Genomic DNA, 25,260 nt, shown 5'->3' with positions numbered 1-25,260 from the left:
AGGTGGGAAACCCAGGGGTTAATGTGGCCCTACAGGCATCTCTGCCTTGCCTTCAGGACTCACTCTAGGCCATGAAAGCTCCCCTAGAAACATCCCCCTTTTTAGGCCATGCCCCTCAGCAACTCTGTCCTGCACCCTTCTTTGGCAGGCGCCTTCTGTGCAACTTTTAAACACCTGCTGAATACTCTTCTGTTCCACTGGGCCTATGCAGGCAATTAAGAGTGTACCCCCCCACTTAATGTATATTATGGGTAAGATTAAGTAATATAGCATACCCTCCAACATTTCTCTGATGAAAATAGGGACACCCCATTCCATAATGATAATTTTTACTATTTATGACCCACACATCTTACTGAGTTGCCTCAGCCATTCTGGGCAGATTCCAAATATATAAATAACGTAATAAAATATTAAACATTAAAAAACCTTCCCTATATGGGATTGCCTTCAGATGGCTCAAGGGTCAGATAACTCCATTCCCTCCAACATCCTCCAATGAAAATAGGGACACCCTAAGGAAAAGTGGGATATTCCAGGATCAAATCAGAAACCGGGACGGCTTCTCTAAATCAGGGACATCCCTGGAAATAGGGACACTTGGAGGGTTTTGATATAGTAGCTTTCTACGATTAAAAAACCTCACAAACCACCATGGAAGGGTGGCTGGGAAGTCAATGGATATGAGTGTTGTTTAAAAGAATTCGTAAATTCTGAAACTTAATAAAAAGGTTCACTTTTAATGGTTTTATTGTTTGATTTATGTTTTTATATTGTTGTAAACACTGTGATATATCCTTATGATACAGTGGCATCTAAATATTAAATAAATAAATAAATAATAAATAAATAAATAAATAAATACTGTAGTGCTTTTGCCCAGCTGGAATTATCTTGCTTGTCTGGTTAGAGAGATATGCATATGTAAATGTGCATGTAGAAGCCTCTGACTTCTGTATGAAATGAAGCTTGGTCCGTCCTTCCACCCTTCCTTCCTTCCACTGTAGCAAATGGGACTGATGTAGGATGTCATTATTTTAGTTGTGCTTTTTATTTTGAATCACATCGTACAGTTGCTGGACTTGTTACACTGTTCCCCACTCTGTCAAGAGGAATGGTGGCATAGAAATAAAATTAATCAGCATTGGCATCAATGTCATTATCTGAAGTAGGGAGTAGGTGATGAGGTAGGAACCCGCTAGCCCTATACAGAAGCCCTTCTCTTGAAAGGTTAGCTGTCTCCCAGCTACATAGTGAAGTCTAGATCCATCCAACAATGCTAGGTGGAAGATTAGCAAAATCTGCTTCTCGAACAATTTTAACCATTTTTTTTTAAAAAAAGTTCTCGCCCATCAAATTGAATAGTAAAACTGAACCAAATGCTGGTAGAGGTTTTGTGCCATTGTAAATGGTAGCATTTACAAGTCAGCAAGTTAGAGAAGAGCCACCTGTTGCCTTAATTGCAAATTAAATATCTGCATGTCACACGGATTGGAACCAGATGAACTGGATTGGAACCAAAACAAGGTAGTTGCACTTTTAGCTCTCATTGAAATCAGTGGGACTTAAGTTAGCTATGACTAACTTCTCACATGGATTTCAGTGGAATCCAATTTGCTCCGGATTCAGCCCATATTTTTTTTTTTAAAAAAAAACCAAACGTTCCATTTTACATTTTACAATATGGCACTGTGCCATTAGACTGATGTAAACAGGTATCATGTCAGCATTGTATTTTCCAAAGCACAGAGACAAGTTGAGCTCAAGAAGGCTTATGATGACAACATATTTATGCACACACACATGCAATCAGTGCTCGGGATCTGTAGCTTAGTTGCCTTCCAGAAGTTTGGATGTTTAGTTCTAAGGCAGGCATGGCCAACTTGGCCCTCCAGAAGTTTTGGGACTACAATTCCCATCATCCCTGACCACTGGTCCTGTTAGCTAGGGATGATGGGAATTGTAGTCCCAAAACATCTGGAGGGCCAAGTTTGGCCATGCCTGTTCTAAGTAACATAGCATTGTCCTATGAGCAATACTCCTTTCTCCCACATCCACCTAAGACTTTAGGAGTACTCGTCCACCGATGTATATGGGGAGTTGATGTAACTCGATGCTGTTGACATGGCTTTGGAGCTCCTATGTGAGCAACCATTGAAGCTGGGTTCCTGTGAAGAGCTCTTTTCTTGCGGCTAGACTTGGTGGTTTCTCCATCGCTGGGGTCAACACCACCGACATGCTGGATTCCATTCTGGAAACTGTGTACAGGCTACTTTGCCTGGTAGGGTGGAACCTGGTCGTCTTGAGTTCCAGTTCATCATAACTAGATACTTCGATGAAGGACACCACTGGAAAGCTCTCTTGAAACCAGCTCTGAACCTGAAAGCAAAGAAACCCAGTCACCCCGCCATGTATTTGCACTGCAGGAGATATCAAACAGCATAATGTTGCAAGCTTAGGCGCCTAAATCGTGGGGAGAGGTGGAGGCATTTCAACATGTAGTACAGTTACTATGGCGGAAAATGTGATCAGGCTTGTGGGACGAAGGGGGAATGGAAAAAGGGGAACAAGCAGCACAAAGGGACGTATTAGGGAACAAGGAAGTGTTTAACTGAGAAGGCACTCTTCAATGGATGGTGTTTACATGTCACATGCACACTCATAAATGGGAGTTAAACATCTAGGGACCTGTTAGCATATTTGAGAAATGAACATGACATGCGCAGGACATCTGGGGTGTACTTGTGGAAGACATCTAGAGTGCCAGACACTAAGGAAAAGATGGAAATTAGGTGAACCAATTAGATACTGAAGTGTCTATCATTAGCTTTTAAGGAACCCCAGTGTCTTAAGAACTGTATAAATATGAGGTACGTGTGATCTCTTGGACTTGGTCTCCTGCCCTTGTGCTGGACAGGAGAGCATAGGATCCCTGGCTGGCAGTCACCTCCACAGGTCAACTGTTTTTGATTAGTCTGTCACCACAGAAAAGTCTTCAAGAAACAATTCTGTGAAGCTAACCAATGAGTTTCTTAGCTTCAAGCTTTTAACTTGATTATTCAATTTACTTCTAAATTGCCTGTTTCCTGGTATAAACTTGCAATAAGCTTTAATAAATTCAATTTCTTTGGATGCATGCCAGGGCTCCAGGTGTCTGTCTGCCTAGTTATGTGACCTGGACCCTGTGATCATCATCTGAGACCCTTCTTCGCGTACCTCCTCCACAGGAGGTCTAGAAAGTGGCAAAACAAGGACAGGCCTTTTCTGTGGTGGCTTTCCACTTGTGGAATGCTCTTCCTAGGGAAGCTCGCCTGGATCTTCATTATATATCTTTAAGTGCCAGGCAAAAACATTATTTTCCTTCCAAGCTAATTAAACAATCTATAGCCTTTTAAGCGGAGGTATTGTTTTTGTTTGTTGTTACGGTATGCTTTTGGTGCTTTTATATTGTAAACCACCCTGTGATTTTTGCATGAAGTCCAGCTACAATCAGGTTAGCTTCTCCCCTGCAATAAAGGCTTAAGTCAGTTATCTGTAAAGACGTGCTGATAAAAGTCAAAGGATTATAAACTGTGTATGTTTGATTCTATGTTTACAGATGTAGGCAATAACAGAAGCTCTGGGCAGGGACAAACGCATTATTTTCTGTATTAATAATGCCATTCATATGTTTTGAGACTGAAACAAGTTGAGAAATATAGTTTAGCTGAAGTGTTCCTATAGCCACCAGAGGCAAAATGCTTTGTTTGAGTTCAAGCAGGTGAATCAAAGTCAGATGAGAATTAAAAAGCAGACCAGTGGCTAACAGATGAATCGAAAAGCATAGTTCACATTTAAGGTTGAAGGGAGCAGAAAGTAAATTATGTTTTCTGCTACTTCATTTTGCATTCCAAGTTCAACATCTACATATCTTGCGATCCATTGCATCTTGCATAATATCGCAGGGGTGAGGGAAGCCGTGTTAGTCTGCTACAGTAAACACAAGGCGGAATCTTGTAGCACCATATTGATGAACAGATTATTGTGGCATATGCTTGTAAATCTGTTAGTCTTTAAGGTGTAATCAGGCTCAGTCATGAAGGGTTGCTAATTAAAAAAACAATTCAATCCATTCCTCATTGGCATTTAACAGTATGACTAAAGCAAAATGTGCTATCATGCCATTAAAAACTCATGGCAGGCAGGAAGTCAACTGGTGAAGTCAATTTGTTTGTAACATTTATATATTCTACGTCAAAGGAGCATTTCAGCTTCATAACAAGCCTATGAAGTAGATCAGAGTAGAAGATACATTTCACAGTTGAAGACAAATTTGAATTTTGATTTCTCAAGTTAATACCCATCACTCCCTGCCGCACTGCAGTGGATAGATAGCATTTTAGGTGTCATGTTGAGCAAATCTGCTGAATTTCCAAGTGTCAGATGTGCAGGTTCCCCCCAAAAAGATGGCAATGCCACTCCATGTCTGAGGATTCAGCTATACAGCTGCAAATAAAATGTTTTAAGTGTGTTTTAAGTGCAATATGCAATGTGACGCTAGACGGCAATGGTGAGCTGTATGGAAAATTCAATGTATTTTAAAAAATGCTTACAAAAAGCATTTTCAGAACAGTTTTTATATGTGTGTAGATTCCACCTGAGTTCTATGAAATACAGGTGAAACTCGAAAAATTAGAATATCGTGGAAAAGTCCATTTATGTAAGCATTTGTTTTCATTAGCTACTGGAGTTTAATATATGAGATAGACTCATGACATGCAAAGTGAGATATGTCAATCCTTTGTTTGTTATAATTGTGATGATTATGGCATACAGCTGATGAAAACCCCAAAGTTGAAATTGTTAATTTGGGGTTCTCATCAGCTGTACGCCATAATCATCACAATTATAACAAATAAAGGCTCGACATATCTCACTTTGCATGTCATGAGTATATCTCATATATTAGTTTCACCTTTTAAGTTGAATTACTGAAATAAATGACCCTTTCCACAATATTCTAATTTTTCGAGTTTCACCTGTAGGCATGCAGTTCCTACTCATTATGTAGACAGAAGGGAAGTGGTGATAGTGTGAAACAACATGAATCAGATTCTGTCTAGCAAATTCAAAGCTACTTTATCATTCAGTGGGCTCTAGTGGAATCTCCTCCCTAGAATGTACTGTATCAGGCAGAAAGAAGACTCAAGAAACCAAGGTCATCATGTGCTCTACTTTGCAGAGGCCTGCCCTCTGTTTGAAGGAGTCTTATGCTTGAAATATAAAGTACCGCAAGATTCAAGGAAAAGTAGGAGGATATCTTGATTTGAAAATGTGAATAAGTGAAATGAAAATTCCCACAATTGTCCAACAGGTTATTCCTAAATTACAGCCTCAAACGTCAAAGGCCTGGAAACAATGCCTTATGAGGAACAGCTTAGGGAGCTGGGTATGTTTAGCCTGGAGAAGAGAAGGTTAAGGGGTGATATGATAGCCATGTTCAAATATATAAAAGGATGTCATATAGAGGAGGGTGAAAGGTTGTTTTCTGCTGCTCCAGAGAAGTGGACATGGAGCAATGGATTCAAACTACAGTACAAGAAAGAAGATTCCACCTAAACATTAGGAAGAACTTCCTGACAGTGAGAGCTGTTCGGCAGTGGAATTTGCTACCAAGGAGTGTGGTGGAGTCTCCTTCTTTGGAGGTCTTTAAGCAGAGGCTTGACAGCCATCTGTCAGGAATGCTTTGATGGTGTTTCCTGCTTAGCAGGGGGTTGGACTGGATGGCCCTTGTGGTCTCTTCCAACTCTATGATTCTATGGAATTCTGAAGCATTCTTACCGTTTATTGAGGCAACAGTAGATGATCGGGTTGTACATGGTGGAGCTCATAGCAAGCCAGAAGGTGGCTAAGTAGACTTGCTGAATGTATTTCCAGCGGCCCAAGTTCTCATAGATGCCAGTAGCTATAAAATAAATGTGGTATGGCAACCAGCAGACTGCAAATGTCAGGACGACAACAATCATCATTTTAACCACCTGCAGAAAAGGAGAGGAGTTTTGGAAAATTGTACGGACGTGAATGTCTTTTAATCATGGAATTTTATTTTTTAAATAGAACTAAAATACAGGGAACACACACAGACACACACACGATACAAGAACACTAAAACAAAAAAAGAAACTCACTAATAATAGAATAATCCTGCCCATCTGACTGGGTTGCCCATAGTATATCATGTTTGTGGGATAACAACACACAAATGATAGCATATATGTCTTATTATATGACATGTGCATCATATTCAGAGATAGATAGATAGATAGGTAGAGAGATAGGCACCTGTACTAAATTGGAATTTGATCAGAAACTTCCATGTAGGAAATAGGCAGAAACCACAATGTAATAATCTCTTTGACATAAAAGCTCCTGAACGTCTTTTATTCTATGCAATACCAGATTATTAATGTTGGCCATTTGCAGCTGTTAGAATGTGAGATAAATCTATCAACATTCTGGACATATGGATGATAATGGGAAGAGGCAAAGCAGAGTACTAAGCAGGGACAAACATGTGCCAACATCACCCCCCTCCCCGCCAGCACAGAGCCTTCCAGTAGGGAACCAGGCCAAAGGATAGAGACTGAATTAGTTTTCATCAAGTTACTGTCCCTGCAAGGCTTAGTGTGAGCACAGCTGTTTTTCTGCAGGGCACCTTCTCCCTGGTGTGGCAAACATTGTTTTTTGAGAAGGGAGTTGCCCACACAGAACTTACATCTGAATCTCAAGGTGCTTGATTTAGTGACCTCTGTGATTTAGAAAAAGCAACTATCTGTATTTGGGTTTGCTGAAGAGTTTGGATTTGATATCCCGCTTTTCACTACCCGAAGGAGTCTCAAAGCGGCTAACATTCTCCTTTCCCTTCCTCCCCCACAACAAACACTCTGTGAGGTGAGTGGGGCTGAGAGACTTCAGAGAAGTGTGACTAGCCCAAGGTCACCCAGCAGCTGCATGTGGAGGAGTGGAGACACGAACCCAGTTCCCCAGATTACGAGTCTACTGCTCTTAACCACTACACCACACTGGCTCTGCTGAATGGCTTGTGACGCTTCTATGATTCACGGACCACAAATACATAATGAATACCACCTTCCACTTCCCCCATTACTTGATCTTCATTGTGCTGTTGTGTGTGGTTTAGTTTTATTTTTTATTTTTAAGTGTGTTGTCTAGCCACTTTAGGGGTCAGCAGGTCAAAAAGCCAGCGACTGTATGAACGGATAAAACAGAGGACTTGACACATGAAGCGATGAAGTGGACCCTCTTGAGAATGGTCAGATAGGGAACACTTAACTTCATTCATTTCCCTCTACTTCAAAGTAATAACCGTAAACAGAATATGGAATTCCTTGCCCAGAGGCTCTCAGTAGAGCACAAAGGGTAGAACAGAAAGAAAAAGTCTAGGTTGTGCATTAAACAAGAATGAAAGATTAAATACTCTTTGAATGAAGAGAAAACCACAAATGCAGAGATTTAGCAATGGGCATCCTCAGGAAAGAACAGCGACCTTTTCCTTTTTGCCTTTGGCGGAATTGCGGAATTGGTGAAGCTGACCGGAAAAATCTGAAACCAGCGCGATCAAGCATTCCAAAAAGACTGGAGTAAATTTATACAATATTTGACGGAACATTGCAAGCAATTAACAACACTAGAAGGGTTGTAAGAAGACTTGTAAAGACAATTGGAAATACCTTTTTATATTTATTCTAAAAAATTATGACATTTGGAATGACTGTAATGTAAATTGGAAAATGTATAAATGCTTTGATATAATATTAACTTTGAAAACCATGAGGTAGGAGGGAGGGGAGTACTTAGCTCTTAAGAGCAAAAGAGATAAAGTGAAAATGAAGATGTGTTTAAATATTATAAAATGGAAATTTAATTAAAAAAATATTATTAAAAAAAGTTATGACTGTAGCTCCACGGTAAGAGCATCTGCCTTGGGGTGGAAGGTCCCAGGCTTAATCCACAGCATATCCAGGTAAGACTGGGTATGTGCTTTATGTGGGACCCCAAAAGTTGCTGCCAGTCAGTGTAGACAATACTTAGCTAAATAGAGCAACCTTTTGATTTGGTATAAGGCAGCTCCCTATTTCAGTGTTAATTTGTTTTGCTGCCCCAGCTTCTCTCTGTTTCTGTTTGGATGATGCCTGAAAGCAAAGAAGCCACAATGCCATGGTACACAACATCAAAAGTGGGTTTGTTCATGTCTTGTTGTTCCCATGGGTCATGTCTTCTGGCAGCTTGTGGATGATGGAAGCCTTCTTATAACTGTTAACTGAATGCTTTCCCCAGTGTTGTAACCCGCCTGTCCTGTGCCACTGCAAACTCAGAGATCTGCTTCTGTTATATGCAGAACTGACAAAACAAAGATACTCCCTGCCCCCACCATTGAAATTGGTAGTGCTAGTCATCCAAGAATTTATACTGCATTTATTTAGATACCTCCATGCATTCATTAATTTTTACATTCTTTTTGATCATCTAAAGCAGTGTTTCCCAACCTTGGGTTTCCAGCTGTTTTTCGACGACCGACAACTTCCACCATCCCTAGCTAGCAAGACCAGTGGTCAGGGTTGTAGTCAAAAACCAGCTGGAGAACCAAGGTTGGGAAACACTGAAGTTGGGCACCAGCAACTGAAGGCCACTGGGCCAAATGTGTCCGCCCTCTGTGATGCCATCAACACATACTCCACCCAATTTTCAACTGCAGCAGGGAAAGAGAGATACAGATGAGTATTATTTTTGTCAAAAAAAATTGGCAGTAGGCAATTTTGGGGGTGGGGCAACGGGGAGCTTTGGCTCAGCAATTTCCAAAGGGTAAAAAAATAGTTGTTCCCATCAATGAAGACATGAAAAATTAGTTATAGTGGGACAGTTTGGTTTTGAGGGCTTACTATGTGTCAGCCATGTAAACATTCATGCTTAAATATTTATCTGGAAGTGCAGTTGCACATCTTAAGCAGTAATATTTACATGCTGCTCAGCAACACATGCTCTCCAGGTAGTTTGCAGTAAATAACAACAACAACAACAACAACAACAACAGCACATAGCTGTCAACTTCCCCCTTTTTTGTGGGAAATTCCCTTATTCCAGGACCGTTTCCCATTGCAAAAAAAGGGAAAGTTGACAGCTATGGCCGTTTCCCAATGCAAAAAAGGAAGGTTGACAGCTCTGCAACAGCAGCAGCAGCAGCAGCAGCAGCAACAACAAATCGTTTAAAGCAATTTAAGCACCTCCATGAAATTAGAACAAAACAAAATCAGCAACAGCATGAAACAGACTAAAAGCAGCAATGTCAAACAACATCAGTACAAAGATGAAAATAGTACTTCTAGATTTTAACATTTTAAATGATTCTATGGTTACAAGACATGGTAAAATAAATAAATGTGTTGAAAGGACTGCAGTCAGGGGTGGAACCACTGAAAAGAGTCTCTATTGTTTTGATTGCTCCTGCAATTGCAATGATTAATGTATTTCCACACAATAAGTTTGAAGGCAAGCTAAATCATTGCCTCACCGCTATGAATTTGGAGAATTTGGAAAACAGCATCTTAGAACGATAGAATCATAGAATTGTTAGAAGGGACCCCGAGGGTCATCTAGTCTAAGCCCCTGCAAGACAGGAATCTCAACACACAGTCCCCCATCCAATTTGAAACCATACCAGATCCTGCTTAAGCTTTGCAAATATGCTAGCTGTTTTATTAATGCACTCTGGGAGGAATAAAACTAGTGCTTTTCCTCAGTGCTACTTTAGCCCCATGAATATAGAAAATTATAGTCCAGCTCTCCTCTTACTGCAATAACTACCACCTACATTTTAACAGTATGCATTTATTTATTGCATTTTCTCCCAACACAAGAACATTTCCTTGTAAATGGTAGGCAGCATATACTTAAAGAGAAAATATTTTGCTTTTGTTCATGGACGGCTTCTTTCCCTATCATTGAAGTCCATTTCAGATTGAAGCTGCTAAAATGGAATAGGAAAACCTGTACCTCTCTAGATGTTGTTAAGACTCCCTCTTTCATCATCCCTGACCATGTTGGCTGGGTCTGAAGGGAGCTGGGGTCCAAAAAAAACCTAGAGTGACATAGGTTCCCCATTCCTACTGCTAGTCATAAAAGAGATGAAGGAAACATGAGCTCAGTACTTACAAACTGAAAACAAATTATTTGTTTAGGCCCAAAACAGGCATTACAGTTGACGGATGGCTGCTCCCCAAAGCAAGTGCCTCCATGTCATTTCCTCCTCTTTGCTTTGCTCACATGTTTTGCATTACTAAACATTTATGGGATTGCATTATGAGTTTTCCCACCCTTCCTGCCCCTTGAGGAAAGCGGGGTCTTCCAACACAATGATGTCACATCACCCTTTTTTGCACCACTAGCGGTGCAATCTGAGGCTACTTCAAGGTCAGTGGGTATAGGACAGCACCTAAATGCAATGGCTGCAGGAGCTGGTGGATTATAACTGAAAGGAAATACCATGCAAGTAAAGAAAAATGGAAGGCAAAGATGTCTATGGCAATATCTCCAAGAGCCAACTTTGTGTGGTGACAGCAACATAGAAGAGGTTGGGATGAAAGAAGGAAGAAAGTGCGTGGCTATGCAACACTAGGGGTGTTCTGTGAGGGTATAATTTGTGTACCTGTGTGTCCGTTAGCTGAGCTCTACAAATCAGCATGTGTGTGCATCAATAGAGATAGATTGTGCTTATGTTCAAAGTAACACGTGAACGAGCCTTCTGTTATACATAAAAACATATGGAAATGTTGAATTAAGGGTGAAATCCTATGGACCGCCAAAGTGTGTGAGAGAGGTCTGTTGCTGTCCAATGCTAGATCCCACAGGGAAAGCAGCAAGGCTGATCAGGACCATGGATAGCTCCAAGTGAGCAACTTGCTCCAACTTTTGTTCAGAGCAGACTGGGAGCTTTTAAGTCACTGTTTCCTGACTACCTGTATCTCCTCCAGACTCTATCTGCTAATGGAGAACTTCAGAGCTTTAAAGCGCCAACCCACTGTACTGAAGACAGGAATGCTTCCTCTATTCCATAGCCTTCTGCTGGTGCGAGGCATCTGGTTCCTCAGGTTGAAATATTTGCATAAGCAATAAATTTCTACCAGTCTCCTGCAAACATTTCTCTGCATTTACTTCCTCTAGCTATGTAAGTTTTTCTACTAGGGTTATCTGCCAGATCCTTTTATACAATGCTGTTAAATTAGCTCCATTAAGATCCTTCCAAAAGCTGGCAATAGTCAGCTACAAAATTAGCCAAGCAGGGATTTATTAAGTCTGTATTATCATCTGTAAATGAATTCTGTGGCACAGGCTCTGGGGTCTTCCTAATAGATTGGTGGGTGATCTTACCCACGCTGCACCTTGACTTGGACAAGCCTAGCAGGGCTTAGGAAGTGGTGACTCCTCTGCTAAAGATTCCACTCCTTTGTAACTCCAAAGTGGGGAAGACTGGGATCAGGTGGACTGTGCGCCTGCTCAGTCTGCAGTCCAGCTGCTGGTTTTGGGTTCTTTATCTTTAAATTAGACCTGAAGTGGACAGCTCTTAAAAGAGAAGTCTGCCTTCTGCAGAGTAGGACACACGACCACACCAGGTAACAAACAGCCTCTTCAAACTTTGTTCTAAGCTCAGCTCTGATGCCACTGTCCCATTTTCAACCTTTTATCCATCTTATGTTCCAGAAATGCTGACTTGTCTATAGTATGACATCATTAGTGGACTGAAAAACAGCACCCAGTACTGCAGGCAACATTATTATATTGTCATAAATCATCCAGTAATTTTCACAGCAAATTGCATTTTTCCACTCTATTACTTCTGTTCCCAGTGGGTTAGGTTGTTCCTTGCATTGAGCTGGCAGGCATATGGCTTCAATCAATCAATATGATCAAGCACTTGGTGATCAGTCTGGCTGTTTCTTACCAGCTTCTCCAAAGTTCTGCTTTATCCTAAGGAATCAGCAGATAATTTATTTAATTTGATCCAGCAACCTGATGTGTCACTTTGAAAATCTGAAGTGTATAAATGTGTGCACCTTTCCATCAATATTTACCCTTCCTGGAAACTGTAGGTTGTTAGAGGTGCCAAGAATTGCGAGGAGCTAAAATTCCTAGAGTGGTTGAACACTCAAGTCCTCTTCCCAGAGAAGTCTGGGAATTGTAGCCCAGGGAGCCCTCTATCAACTCAGCTCCATTAACAAAGGTGCTTTGGGTGAAGCCATGATCATTTAAAGTGCCATGATATTGTTTAAAATGCTTAGTGCAGACACAACATGCATCTTGGCAGAGGTGAGAGACCTTCTTTTCTATTGAGTGTCACATTCCCTTGGAGGTCATTCCCATGGCAAGAAAGGGCAGATCCAGAACCAAAAGGATGCCCCCTTTCTCTCTCTTTCTGCCACTCCCTCCCTCCCTCCCTTTCTCCCTGACACCCCTCTTCCTTAGATGAAATTAGACCAAGTACCACATATTGCCCACCTTCCAGCTCCATGACGTCCAGTTTCTAATTTGCGGGGAATGAGGAGGTAGAGGAAGAGGAGCCTACACACAATGCCAGTGATTGGCAAGTAGTTCCCTTTGTCCTAGTAAGGGCATTGTGTTACATAGATCCCTGAAGAATACCCAAGGCTTCTTCATTTGCCTGGAATATAGATGGGATGCATGCTTTGCATTGGAGAACGTTGTTTGACACCCCTGACATGGCATTCTTGTGGAAGAATAAAACAGGAGCACATATGGGGAAATATATTTCAGTGGCTACTAGCCATGACGGCTATGTCCTGCCTCCACTGTCAGGGGCAGTATATGCACCTGAATCGCAGTTACTGGGAATCACAGGTGGGGTTGCCCTCATGTCCTGCTTGCAGGCTTCCCACGGGCAACTGTGAGAACAGGATGCTGGACTAAATAGGCCATTGGTTTGATCCAGCAGCCTCTTTTTATGTTCTTATGTCACAGAACACAATTCTCTGTTCTTAGCATAATAATGGGCAAAGCTAAGAGCAACCACCACAAACCCTCCCACTATCCTTATTAAAGGGGTCTTGGTCTCAAGCAGGGCCAGATTTAGGTTTGATGAGGCCCTAAGCTACTGAAGGTAATGGGGCCCTTTATATGTCCAGCTGTCCTTTGTCAACAACAAATTGTCACTGTTTTTTGTGTTGAATATATGCTATATGGTAATTTATGGACTTAATAGGTATCTAAAGCCATTTGCACATGCAGAATGTAGGCACCCTATATATAGAAACGAGCAAACTAGTGATATTTTAGGGAGCAGGCTAGCAGGCAGGGCCCTTTACTTACATCATAGGAGCCTACACAACACAAAACACTTTTGCTGTATGTAGGTTTTATTTTATTTGTTTTTTTATCTTTTATTTTGGAAACGTACATCCAGTTTTTCCCCCTTTACATTTTTTTGGGCCCCTCCAAGAGAGTGGGGCCCTAAGCTACAGCTTGTTTAGCTTATATATAAATCTGGCACTGGTCTCAAGAGGATTACCGGTACAACAAAATTGCAATGCTATCAAGTTTTTCAAGCACCTCAGCAACAAACTATTTCTTTGTCCTTTGGAGTTGCCTTTTAACAACTGCAGTAAACTTTGCATGGAAACTGGAATTGATGGCCCAGAATGAAATACTGGATGCTTGCAAAGGCTAATGGCAGAGGAACACCTATCTTTTTCTATTTGAAAATAAGATGGATGCAGGGATACTTGAGACTCAGCTCCCACAGCCTAATTAATATTCTGCCCACTATCAATTGCACGAATGATGCCACCTCTAGTTTGGTTCTGAGCTGCATGAAGCAATTGTCAATATTGATAAGAGAACCCCATTAAAAATAATAATAAAATACTGTTTATTTGAAAGAGGCCTCTGTTCTTTGAGAGAAGTCATTTGGTTTGAATGAATCACAGGGAAAGTCAAGGTGTGGGAGCATATCTGCATTGCTATGCATCTAATCCATTTATTACCAAGTTTGATATTATCAGACCTTTTGACCCCCCAATTTTAATGTTAAATTAAGAGCTGGAAATTGAATTAATTGCTATTCTGTTAGCAGAGTGCAAGGAAATGTGTTTCATTGCCTTTAGTAGTAGGATGGCTAAATAAATAATATGCAGTGGCAGGAAAGTTGGCGTTAACAGGCTTAATTCAAATTAGAGATGCCTGTGAGAATATAGATGAGATTTCTGGGGGGAAATGCTCTTTCTTTCCAGATGTTTGGAACAAGAAATGGAGAGGCAGGTGATTATTATAAATCCAAGCTCTGATCTGGACAGAAGAATCTGTGAGCAAAAGCAAGTCCTGTGTTGGGGTCTCCTCTATTGCCAGTGCTAGGCTACTGAAAGGAGGAAAAACTCATTGCATCCAGAATTCTAGAATCTGCTCAACTAGAGGTGCAGAAAACACTCCCAATAATAATAATAAATTTTTATTTATACCCCGCCCTTCCCAGCATATGTGATGACTGTTGGCAGCACTGCTGATCACCGGAGCCAGCCAAAAGAGATTTTGCTGCCTGAGGTAAATATGGGTTTATGGTTTGTCTCGCTCCACACAAACCATGAGTAGTAACCAAAGCTTTGTTCATGGATTTACAGCTTGTGGTTTTTCTGGAGGAGACAAACTGTGAGCCCGAATTTGGATGACATGCTAAGCCAAACTATGGCTTCTCTTCAGAGTAGCATAGCAGCAGCAGCAGAACCAGAGGGGGAACAAAGCAGCCACAATATCTTCTCTGGGAACCCACCGGCTTGCGGTAAACCATGGTTTGGCTCTATGATCTGAACCAGTGGTTTGCTCAAGGCAAGCCAATGAACTTTATAAGTCTTCTTCAGACAACTATGAAGGGGCAACTAGAGTAGAAAAGCACTCTTGGTCTGCACTTTTAGCTTGTCTCTGTCATCACATGACTTGTGCCAGCTTCCTTGTTTTCTGGTGGGACTTCTAAAGCAGGGGAGCAAGCAATGAAGCCCTCCACCTGTTTGCTTCCCTGCCCTGGCTGGCTAAATCAGTGAGATCAGGGTAGGGTGTTTGGACCTTGGAGGTGATTCATGCCTCCTTGAAGGAAGGAGTGATTCTTAAAAGCCTTAAGGTGGTGCTCCAGTTCATTCTTAAATCCATCTCAGTCTGGCTTTAGGTGCAGCTATGGAATGGCAATAGTCTTGGTGAGTGATTTGGGCAATGGAAGTGCTCCCCTGATCATTCTCCCACACCTTACAGGAGCTTTTGAAACCATCCACCATGTTATTCTGCATCACATATCAGGATTGGGCTTAGCACAAAGTGCATTACGATGTGTTCAACAGGACATACATATGCAGGATTGCATGCTTAGAGATTTCTTTGTTCCGAGTATCGCTTTCAAATAAATTTTCTTCTACACTTGTTCTTTACAGTGTCTGGCACAGCAAGTGATTTCTCACTTTATCACCACCACCAGACCTTTGTCAGATCCTTAGCAGCAGAAGGTCTTTTGCTAACAGAAAAGGAGATGGTGGCACAAACCTAGAAAATTGCCTTGTAAAGAATTTGGTTGTTGTTTCATTATAGCATTTATCCTATAAGCTGAAGTTAATGGGAAGCTTTTTAATGGATGACATGGTACATGGTGTTCCCATTCTCACTCTTTACAGACCATGCTAATGACCTAAACGTAGCATTCCAGAATGGTACTTTCAGCATATATTTAGCCAGTTTTGATTTCTCTCTCTCTCTCTCTCTCTCTCTCTCTCTCTCTCTCTCTCTCTCTCTCTCTCTCTCTCTCTCATTCCTTGTGATTCAGTATTAAGCATAGTGATCTGCTCTTTTGGACAAATGAGTGTTGATTTACTGCATAGGTTTCCAACCATTCTGAGTCCAGGGGCACATATAGGCAACCTCTTGGCATCACAAGAGAGACACTGATGATGCTAAAAACCCACCCACCCACTGCAAAACAAGCAACACATTATAAATACCCCCCAAACAAATAAAAGACCAAAAACATGAACAGAGAAAACAAGTCTTGCTGGGGGAGAAGGACCATAATTGAGTGGTAGAGCACCTGCTTTGCATACAGAAGGTCCTTGGTTTAATCTCTGATACCTGCAGATAGGACTGGGGAAGTCTCCTTGTCTGAAAACTTGGAGACCCACTGCCAGTCAGTGTAGACTATATTGAGCTAGATGAACCAATGTTCTAGTTTGGTATAAGGCAGCTTTTATGTCCTTATTGCTCCAACCCCTACTCCCCAAATGAAAAGTGAGAGCAAAAAGTCACATTTTATTTTAGCAGGTACAATGTCTGTGGGCAATGTGTTGGGGATCACACATCTAATGTGTTGGGGATCCCACATCAGTAATCTGAGAAATGTGTAATTTCATTGAAAAATTCTAACTTGTATGTGGGTAACTACAAGAGAATTTTGGTATCAAAATGGTTTTCAAATTGTATATCTGAATTTGAGCTTTTGGGTCAAGCTTAAACTTTTGAAGATGTGCTCCAAATGTTTTGTATCAATGCAATATGGATAGCTTTGACATTCAGTTACCAAAGTAGGTTTCTGCCTCTCAGATATGACATTTGCCCACTCTTAAACAGCAGAAGGTTGCAGCTAAATTTTGCACGCAATTAAGCTGGCATCAAACATCAGAAAAACTTCTGCTGAAATAGTTCTAGGATGAAGGAGTGAGCATCTGTTTTGCACAAGGTGCTCGATGCTCCAGCAATCTCAGTTACTAGAGCAGAAATTAATTTGGCACATAAAAATGAGTCCATCAAACGCTGCCCACCGGCAACCCTTCATCAGCACTGCAGCCACCACTGCAATGGGAGGAGCAGAGATGTGAATTCTAGGTAAGCTGTCACTCATGGCTTGAATTGCTATAGTGGCAGCTAAACTCACAGACTGAGGGGTGCTTGGGGAGGGGAGTAGGACAGCCCTTTGCTCACCTCTCTCCTTGAGAGGCCTTAGTTCAAACTGCCACTGCTGTTGGAAGAGGTGGTGCCTGACCCGGAGAAATGTGCTCGTTGTGCTCAGAAGCCAGGAGACAATGTGATGTAGTGGTTAGAGTGTCAGATTAAGGGCTTATCCACACATACATCTTGCCCAATTTTTTCCAGGCACAGGTCTGAGCTCTGAAGCTCCATGTCTAAGTGCTTTCCCCTCCCTGCCCCAAAGCATTTCCTGCAAAAATAAACCTGCTCTTTAAAGCTGAAGTGCAAAACTGGTAATTTGGGTTTTCTATGGATTCCTGTTTGCTCCAATTCAGCTTTAAAGAGTAGATCTTCATGGGGAAAGCTCTGGAGCAAAAGAAAAAGTGCTCAGACGCAGAGATTTGAAGCGTGGACCATGCCTGGGAAGCACAGAGAAAAGGCAAGTGTAGATAAACCCCAGGACCTGGGAGACCAGGGTTCAAATTCCCACTTGGCTATAAAGCTCACTGGGTGACCTTGGGTCAGTCAAATTCTCTCAGCCTAACTTACCTCACAGGGTTGTTGTGAGGACAAAATGAGGAGGATGAAAATTATGTGTACTACCTTGGACTCCTTGGAGGAAAGGCAGGATAAAAATGCAATCAGAAAAACAGTAAGTAATCCATCTGACTGGGATTCTGAAGTAGGGAATGGGTGAATATGTCAATATCACTCTAAAATGCTACTGAATTTTCACGAGGGTTTAAGAACTGGACTTAAGACTGGAGAAGCTGGAATTTACAGGTTCTCCCATGTCTTGTCTTGCAGTTAATCCTATACTCTGCATTCTCAACCCTCTTAGTTTCACTGACAAAATGAAAAGGAGGTAGTAAAATGGCTCATCCAGTCCCCTCCCAATAGGCGCTAGGCACAGGAATACTGGTGTGACCCAATTCCTCTTTGCACACCCTGTATTATTATTATTATTATTATTATTATTATTATTATTATTATTACTATTACAGTGGTACCTCAGGTTACATACGCTTCAGGTTACATACGCTTCAGGTTACATACACCGCTAACCCAGAAATAACGCTTCAGGTTAAGAACTTTGCCTGGCACGTAAAGGTGTATAATGAAGGCGCCAGGTGAACTTCCCTGGGGAGAGCATTCCACAGACAGGGAACCACAGATGTGGAGCCATCCTCCTGACCTCTTGAGGAGAAGGTACACAAAGAAGGGCCTCAGAAGATGATCTCAGGGTCTGGGTAGGTTCATATGGGAAAAGGTGGTCCTTGAGGTATTGTGGTCCTGAGCCGTTTAAGGCTTTATAGGTCAAAACCAACACTTTAAATTGGGCCTGGAAACTAATTGGTAGCCAGTGCAGTTGGACCAGGATTGGTGTAATACGCTCAAACCGTCTTGCTCTGGTGAGCAACCTGGCCACTGAATTCTGCAACAGCTGAAGTTTCTGAAACATCTTCAAAGGCTGCCCTACGTATAACGCATTGCATCTGGTAACCTTGAGGTTACCAGAGCATAGACAACAGTAGTTAGGCTATCCCTGTCCATATAGGGGTGTAGCTGGGCCATCAGCTGAAGCTGCTGGAAGGCACTCCAGGCCACTGAGGCCACCTGAGCCTCAGGTAACAGCATGGGATCCAAGAGTACCCCCAAGCTATGAAACTGCTCCTTCAGGGGCAGCATAACCCCATCCAGAGCAGGTGACCTCCCAGCCATCTGGCCTGAGGAACCACCCACTAACCCACCCTCAGTCTTATCTGGATTGAGCTTCAGTTTGTTGGCTCTCATACTGGTCCAGCACTTCCACTGCCTCACCTGTAGAACAGATGTAAAGGAGAAATACAGCTGAGTGTCATTGGCATACCGCTGACAACATACTCCAAACCTCCGGATAACCCTGCCCAGCAGTTTCATGTAGATATTAAACAACATAGGGGGTAGGATTGAGCCCCGCAGAACCCCACATTGAAGGTTCCACAGAGCTGAAAAGCACTCCCCAAGTAACACCCTCTGGGAGTGACCATCCAAGTAGGACTAGAACCACTGCAAAGCAGAGCCACCCACTCCTAGTTGATGGTATCAAAAGCTGCTGAGAGGTTGAAAAGAATTAACAGGGACATGTTTCCCTTGTCTCTCTCTTGACAGAGGTAGTCATACAGGGTGACCAAGGCAGTTTCTGTGCCAAAACCAGGCCTAAACCCCAATTGAAATGGATCTAGAAAGCCAGCTTCTTCCAAGAGCATCTAGATCTGGTCTGCGACCACTTGCTCCAGAACCTTTTGTAGAGATGCCAGGAACTTAGATACAGCCAATGCAGGCCACACATTTATTTTAGATTGTATTCTCCCTCATCTCAGATGTTGACAGCTGGTAAGAATATTTTTATTAAAACAACAAGATGGAGAGGCAGATACTGTACGTTTTAACAGCTTCCCCCTGAAAACAGGCACACACTGTCCTCTAGCCGGTCCTCAAATGCCTGTGCAATCAGAAAAGATGCTAACAGTCACACCTGAAATTGAAAGTGCCATGGTTCCTTCCAGTGTGACCAAAAAATAAATAAAAAGGAGGTGGGAAACCCATCAGCCAAACATTGAAGGCCATACATTATGCAAAAGGCAGCACCTGCTTAATCAGGGAGAAGCAGGACTTCATTAATGTCATGGATGATAATGTCAGGTTGATAATGGCATCATCATTTTAACCAAGGCCATTGGGAGCTCTTTCATTAGTGCTTAGAACATTTATTTTTTAAGCCATAGCAAAGTCAGAATCAACAGCAGAGAAGATGGGATACTGACATTCTGTTATCATAGTGGATTTATTAGAGCTAGGCTGTTCAGTTTAGCTATTAGTATAAACACACACACACACACACACACACACACACACACACACCATCTATCTGTCTGTCTATCATCTATCTATCTATCTATCTATCTATCATCTATCTATCTATCATCTATCATCTCCTACTTTCCCACTTACCAGCGTAGGGCTTAAGATGCCTAAAAATGTGACACACCAACTGCAGCAGTTACTGGACAGAGACCATTTATCTACAATGATCCTGCACTGATAATACTAAGGGCGGGTTACTGCAGTTTGTTTTATGTAGGGCTGCCTTGGAGGTTGGTCCAGAAACTGTGGCTAGTGCAGAATGCTGTGGCACAGCTGTTGGGCTTTAAAAGGTGCTTTTAAATGCATGGCATGTACACAGCCTTCCTCTCTATGTTCCCCATTCCTTCAAGCAGCAGCCAACACAGAGCAGCAGAAAGAAGGAAATAGGAAACCCACAGCATGGAGCCATCCCATCACACGTTTTGCATTATTAAATATCCCAAGGGATAAAGGACAAGGCAGTGCAAAAGCCATGCATTCTCTATCACTGGAGAGCCAGTGTGGTGTAGTGGTTAAAAGTGGTAGACTCGTAATCTGGGGGACCGGGTTCGTGTCTCCACTCCTCCACATGCACCTTGGGCTAGTAACACTTCTCTGAAGTCTCTCAGCCCCACTCACCTCACAGAGTGTTTGTTGTGGGGGAGGAAGGGAAAGGAGAATGTTAGCCGCTTTGAGACTCCTTCGGGTAGTGAAAAGCGGGATATCAAATCCAAACTCTTCTTCTTCTTCACTGTCCTGTGCTGGTCCTTGGAGCAGCAAGGCAGCGATACCTTTTCACATCGGTGGTCACACCAAGGAGAGCTGGGAGTTTCTGGGCCTCAGTGTCCTGACCACCTCTTCTATGTTCCCACTTCCTTTGGGGAGAAGGAGAGTTTCAGCCCTCTGGCCTGAAGATGGATGCTTCTCCTGCACCCCATGACCTCACGCCTACTGTGCTGTCTGCACCATTGGAGTGCGCATTACAAAACAGGCAATCAGAACCATAAAGCTACAGGAATTAATCCTGTAGTAACCAAGCAAGAATTAGTGGTACATTACCTTCCTCTTGGCTTTCAGCTGCTCGTGATATTTGTCAGATGTATCGCCAGGGATCTCTCCGCCCCAAAGGGTAATTCCAACGATTGTGTAAGTGATACCCATGACAAGCAGTGGAAAACAATAGACAAGGGCGATGACAATGACGTGGTACCTGCAAGAGAGCAGCACTGAGCTGATGCATTCTTGGAGAAGGACCTTTCAGAAGTTAAGCATCTGGTTGTATTGGTAAAAAACAACCAGGCTTCATTTGAAGGATGGGGAAACATGGGCAGTGTGCCCATTCAACATTAGGAATAGTATACTAATTTCTTTTTCACACACAGAATCCCTTCATCTTGTGTGAAGGGAACAAGAAAGGGAAAAGAACTTCCATCCAAGATAGGGGAGGTTGGTCCATTTGGGTGAATGGGGCACTGCACCACCAACCTTGGTCTGCCCTCAGCCATACCTACTCACCTGCCTTCCCAGGGAGTGACCCTGGCTGTTAGCTTCCTTTTCCTTGGTCAGAGGTAAAAGTAAATAAGGGGAAGCAAATAAGGGGAAACAGGAGGAAGTCCGTAAAAGATGATAAGAGAATGGAGTTATTTTTAGTACGATGATGTATTTTTCTTTTTGTGTTTATTTTTTGATGTTTTTCTTGTTTTTTTTATTGTGTTAAGTTGTTTGTTCTTGTTAGTGTGTATTTGTAGATGTCTATTTTTCTTTTTCTTTTTTTGAAAATACAATAAATATTATTTGAAAAAAAAAAAAACAGAGGTAAAAGTAAAGGTTAAGGGACCCCTGACCATTAGGTCCAGTCGTGTCCGACTCTGGGATTGCGGTGCTCATCTCATGTTACTGGCCAAGGAAGCTGGCGTGCACCTTTAAAGCACATCTGAAGCATTTTCTCCCCACCTTCCCACAAGGCTGCCAGGGACAGATTACTCTTGTCAGCGGTCTGAGCTTCCAGAGCTGTTGAAAGGTGGCTAAGGGTTGCCTAGGGTTGGGTATGGACCTAGGGCAACTGTTTGCCCACCTATGATCTATGGACATGTTTGATCCTATAGGAGCTCCTTCTTGACACCCGAGATCTTCTGATGAAGGCCTGTGGTTGCTGGAGCCAACTTCCCAGCTGACATTGCATCCATGGCAACAGAAATGTTGAAGGAAGGCCACTCGTTTTCCTCCTTTACCCCCACCTCTGCACTAAGGACTTTCACTATTAATTCAAGCTATAAGCTACGCAATCTTTGGTTTGGTCCAGCACAATAGGCTATTCTCTTAGGAGGCCCACACAACAACAGCAAAGCATGCAAAAGTGCATTGCCATTTAAAGCGTGACTTACGTAAATCGCTGTTTCATGCCGCCTGGCCACGAAACGTAGCACAGAGTCCTTGCGGGCATCACATTCGTCTTGGAAAAGAGGCACTGTGGCAAGGCAAGCAGGAATGCCAGAATCCATATGCTTGCAATTACCACTTTCGTAGCTGTGGCGGACAGTCTAGGTTTCAAGGGGTCAATGATGGCCATATATCTGTGGAAACAAAATCGGTAGAAAACGTTACAAAATCAGGAATGGTGCGACTGCTTTCTCTTTCATACAACACAATGCAGGAAATGAAAATGACTCCCTTGCGATGTCTCTCGCCACTCCTCAATGGTTGGGCAATAGGATGGCTACAGTGCCGCAAGGCAGAAGATAAATAACTGAAGGCTTCCATAAGCCTAAAGTAATAACCCACAGAGGAACTTCCCAGTAAGTCGCCAATTTGATTCATTGTTATGGCCTTTCCTCTTTCCATTTCCTCTGCAGAGGAGTGATTATGTCTTGCCTTGACATTGCCTGGGACTGGATCCTCTTGACTCAGCAGAAGCCCCAGCATGCTCCCTACAGACATGTCCATAGGGTCATGCGTGACACAGCTGCTCCATTCATTGGAATGTATGTGTATATGCCTGACTCATGTAATCATCCCTCTCTCACAAAAAAAGAAATGGAGGTGGAAGATGGCTCAAATCACACCCACCAATGTACAGTGGGTGTACCAATGCCCATACGATTGCTAGAGGTCCCTGGGAAGAGGGAACTTCTTTTCTTAACATTCTTTTCTTTCTTTTCTTTTGGCATCACACGGTAACTTCCCCGTTTCCTATTTCAAGATCAAGATGCCTTTCTTCCTTTTTTTTTTCATTACCTCTGAACATTTGCGCAACAGGCAGATTTTTATTCCAGTTCGTTTTTAGTGTTTTTATGTATCATTTTTTATGATGTTCATAAAGCACCAAGGCCCTTTTGTGCATTCGCTCTTGTCTACGTTGCTGTTGACAGCAGAACTGGTGTTGGTGGGGCACTAAATCTAAGCGATGGAACAAGCTGTATTATTCTCCATATTACCTTGTAAATATATATGGGGTAGATCATGATAGTTCAAAGGATGGTAACTGGTTCTGTGTTTGTAATCACAAGTACCCGCCTATCTGGCTAGACTTGCCAGAGCACATAGAACCGCCTGTTGTAGGATTGTATAATAAACAGCTGTTACCCTAATCAAACTCTAACAGAGCTGAATGTCTATTCAATGTCCATTCTAGAATCTACTGGGACATTTTTTTAAAAAAAAGATGAGGTGAGCAAAATTTCAGATTTTTATACAGTTAAATTAAGGGAAACCTATCAGTTTGCAATGCTGGTGCAGTTGGGACTGGGACCAAGGCTTGCCCATTCATTGGAAATTTGTCCAATTGGTCCAAAGAATCAGTCCTGGAAAAGATGTTGAACAGCTTCTAATGGGGTCTGTGTTTCTCCAGAGGAGGGAATGTAGCCCAGGCTTTGCAGGTGGAGAGTTGCCAGTTCAGTTCCTAGCATCTCCAGTTAAAAGGGGTTCAGGTGATGGGTCCATTTCCATCACCTCTGCCCAAGACCCTGAAAAACAGCTGTCACTCAGGATGGACAAGATTGGGCTAGATAGACCAATTGTCTCTCACCTGGTGTAAGGAAGCTACTTGCAATCCTATGGGAAGCCTTTTCCTATCTTGTTTCACCCCACCCCACCCCATTGCTAGGCACGATGCACCCACCTCATAAGTGTGTGCAAATGAGAACCTGGTGTGGGTTGCTGATTCTCTCTTTCCCTGCCCAGGAGATGGAAGTAGCAATGAATGAGAGGGTGCTGACCTCTAGCAACTCTAGCTCATCACAGGGCACTAGGCAAATAGCAATTTTTTAAAAAAAATATTTTATTTTATTTATTTTTTTGCAATGCAGCCCCTCTGTTTTCTTACCCTAGGGAATATTATCACTTTTGTACATTCCTGTTTGTGAAGTAACCTTGCATTGCAAACTGTGCTATAAGACAGGTAACAAAGAAAGATTTCAGCCCTGATTACTTCACGAGTGAGTTATTTGAGACACATGGGTGAACAAGCATTTCGTTTGGATGAGATGATACACATTTGGGACTTGTGCTTTAATTGGATAGATGGTTATTTCAACATTCTGTTGCTGATGCATCAAGGAAGTTGTTCTGTGTACTTAAGGAGCGGTCGGAAACACACATGCCCCAAGCACACACAATCTCTGTTTGCCTCTACCAGTCAGTGACTTAAACTGGCAAATTAAGATTCCTATTCTTATTAGGTAGCAGAAAACAAAAGTTCCACAGACTCATTACTGTAAAGAGTGGCAGGGGAGAACTTTGTTGTGAGTTGCAGTGTGTACGCGAGAGAGAAATAAAACAAATAGTCCATAAAATGGTGTTTGTAAAAAAAACAGAAAAATATTTTAAGAAGGCATATTTGAGAAAGAGAATCTTTTAGTACCCATCTCTTTGGAAATAACATTTGCAGAAAACACTGTAAGACAATGACTTTCTATGGAAACCCAGGAGAAATAATCAGCTCAGGTATCCCACAGTTTTAGCAATATAAACATCAAGAACATCTGTGAAATTATATTGTTTCAGTCCCAGCATACCCACAGGACATAAAACTGTGCAAGTGTATGAGGCTTGGATGTCATTTCAGAAAAAAGTACATTAACTTAGGTATAGGAAGTAGAAAAATCTGGAAGAAAAACGCATGGGCAACCCTCTCCACCCAGCAAGTAGCCTGTAGCAGAACACATGGTCTGCATGCAACACATCCCATGTTCAATCTTTGGCATCTTAGGATAGGACTGGGAAGGTCTTCTGCATGCTATCCTGGAGAGCTGCTGCTTGTCAATGTAGGGCTGATGCAGCTTCATTTGCCCTGCAGCCTTTTCCCTGGAAAAACCTGTGCTTTACTGCTAAATCAGACCAAAGGTTACAGTGCCTGCTGTGGCTGTAGAGACTGATATG

At 42.3% G+C, this 25,260-nt stretch overlaps 1 protein-coding gene across 1 annotated transcript in view; it reads right to left on the bottom strand.

Moving 5' to 3' along the window:
• Positions 1-1,678: 1,678 nt before the first annotated feature.
• TACR3 (tachykinin receptor 3) overlaps positions 1,679-25,260 on the bottom strand; it is a 31,170-nt gene continuing 7,588 nt past the window's right edge. Inside the window, 8 exon segments of the mRNA XM_033160957.1 lie at positions 1,679-1,878; positions 2,025-2,176; positions 2,179-2,226; positions 2,229-2,339; positions 2,342-2,379; positions 5,821-6,017; positions 20,944-21,094; positions 22,269-22,457. Coding sequence (XP_033016848.1) covers positions 2,067-2,176; positions 2,179-2,226; positions 2,229-2,339; positions 2,342-2,379; positions 5,821-6,017; positions 20,944-21,094; positions 22,269-22,457 — 844 coding nt within the window. The 3' untranslated portion in view covers positions 1,679-1,878; positions 2,025-2,066.

Source organism: Lacerta agilis, chromosome 9, assembly GCF_009819535.1.
Source record: "Lacerta agilis isolate rLacAgi1 chromosome 9, rLacAgi1.pri, whole genome shotgun sequence".
NCBI classification, from domain to species: domain Eukaryota; kingdom Metazoa; phylum Chordata; class Lepidosauria; order Squamata; family Lacertidae; genus Lacerta; species Lacerta agilis.
Note: the sequence above shows the minus strand (reverse complement) of the source record. Positions and strands in the feature narration are given on the sequence as shown.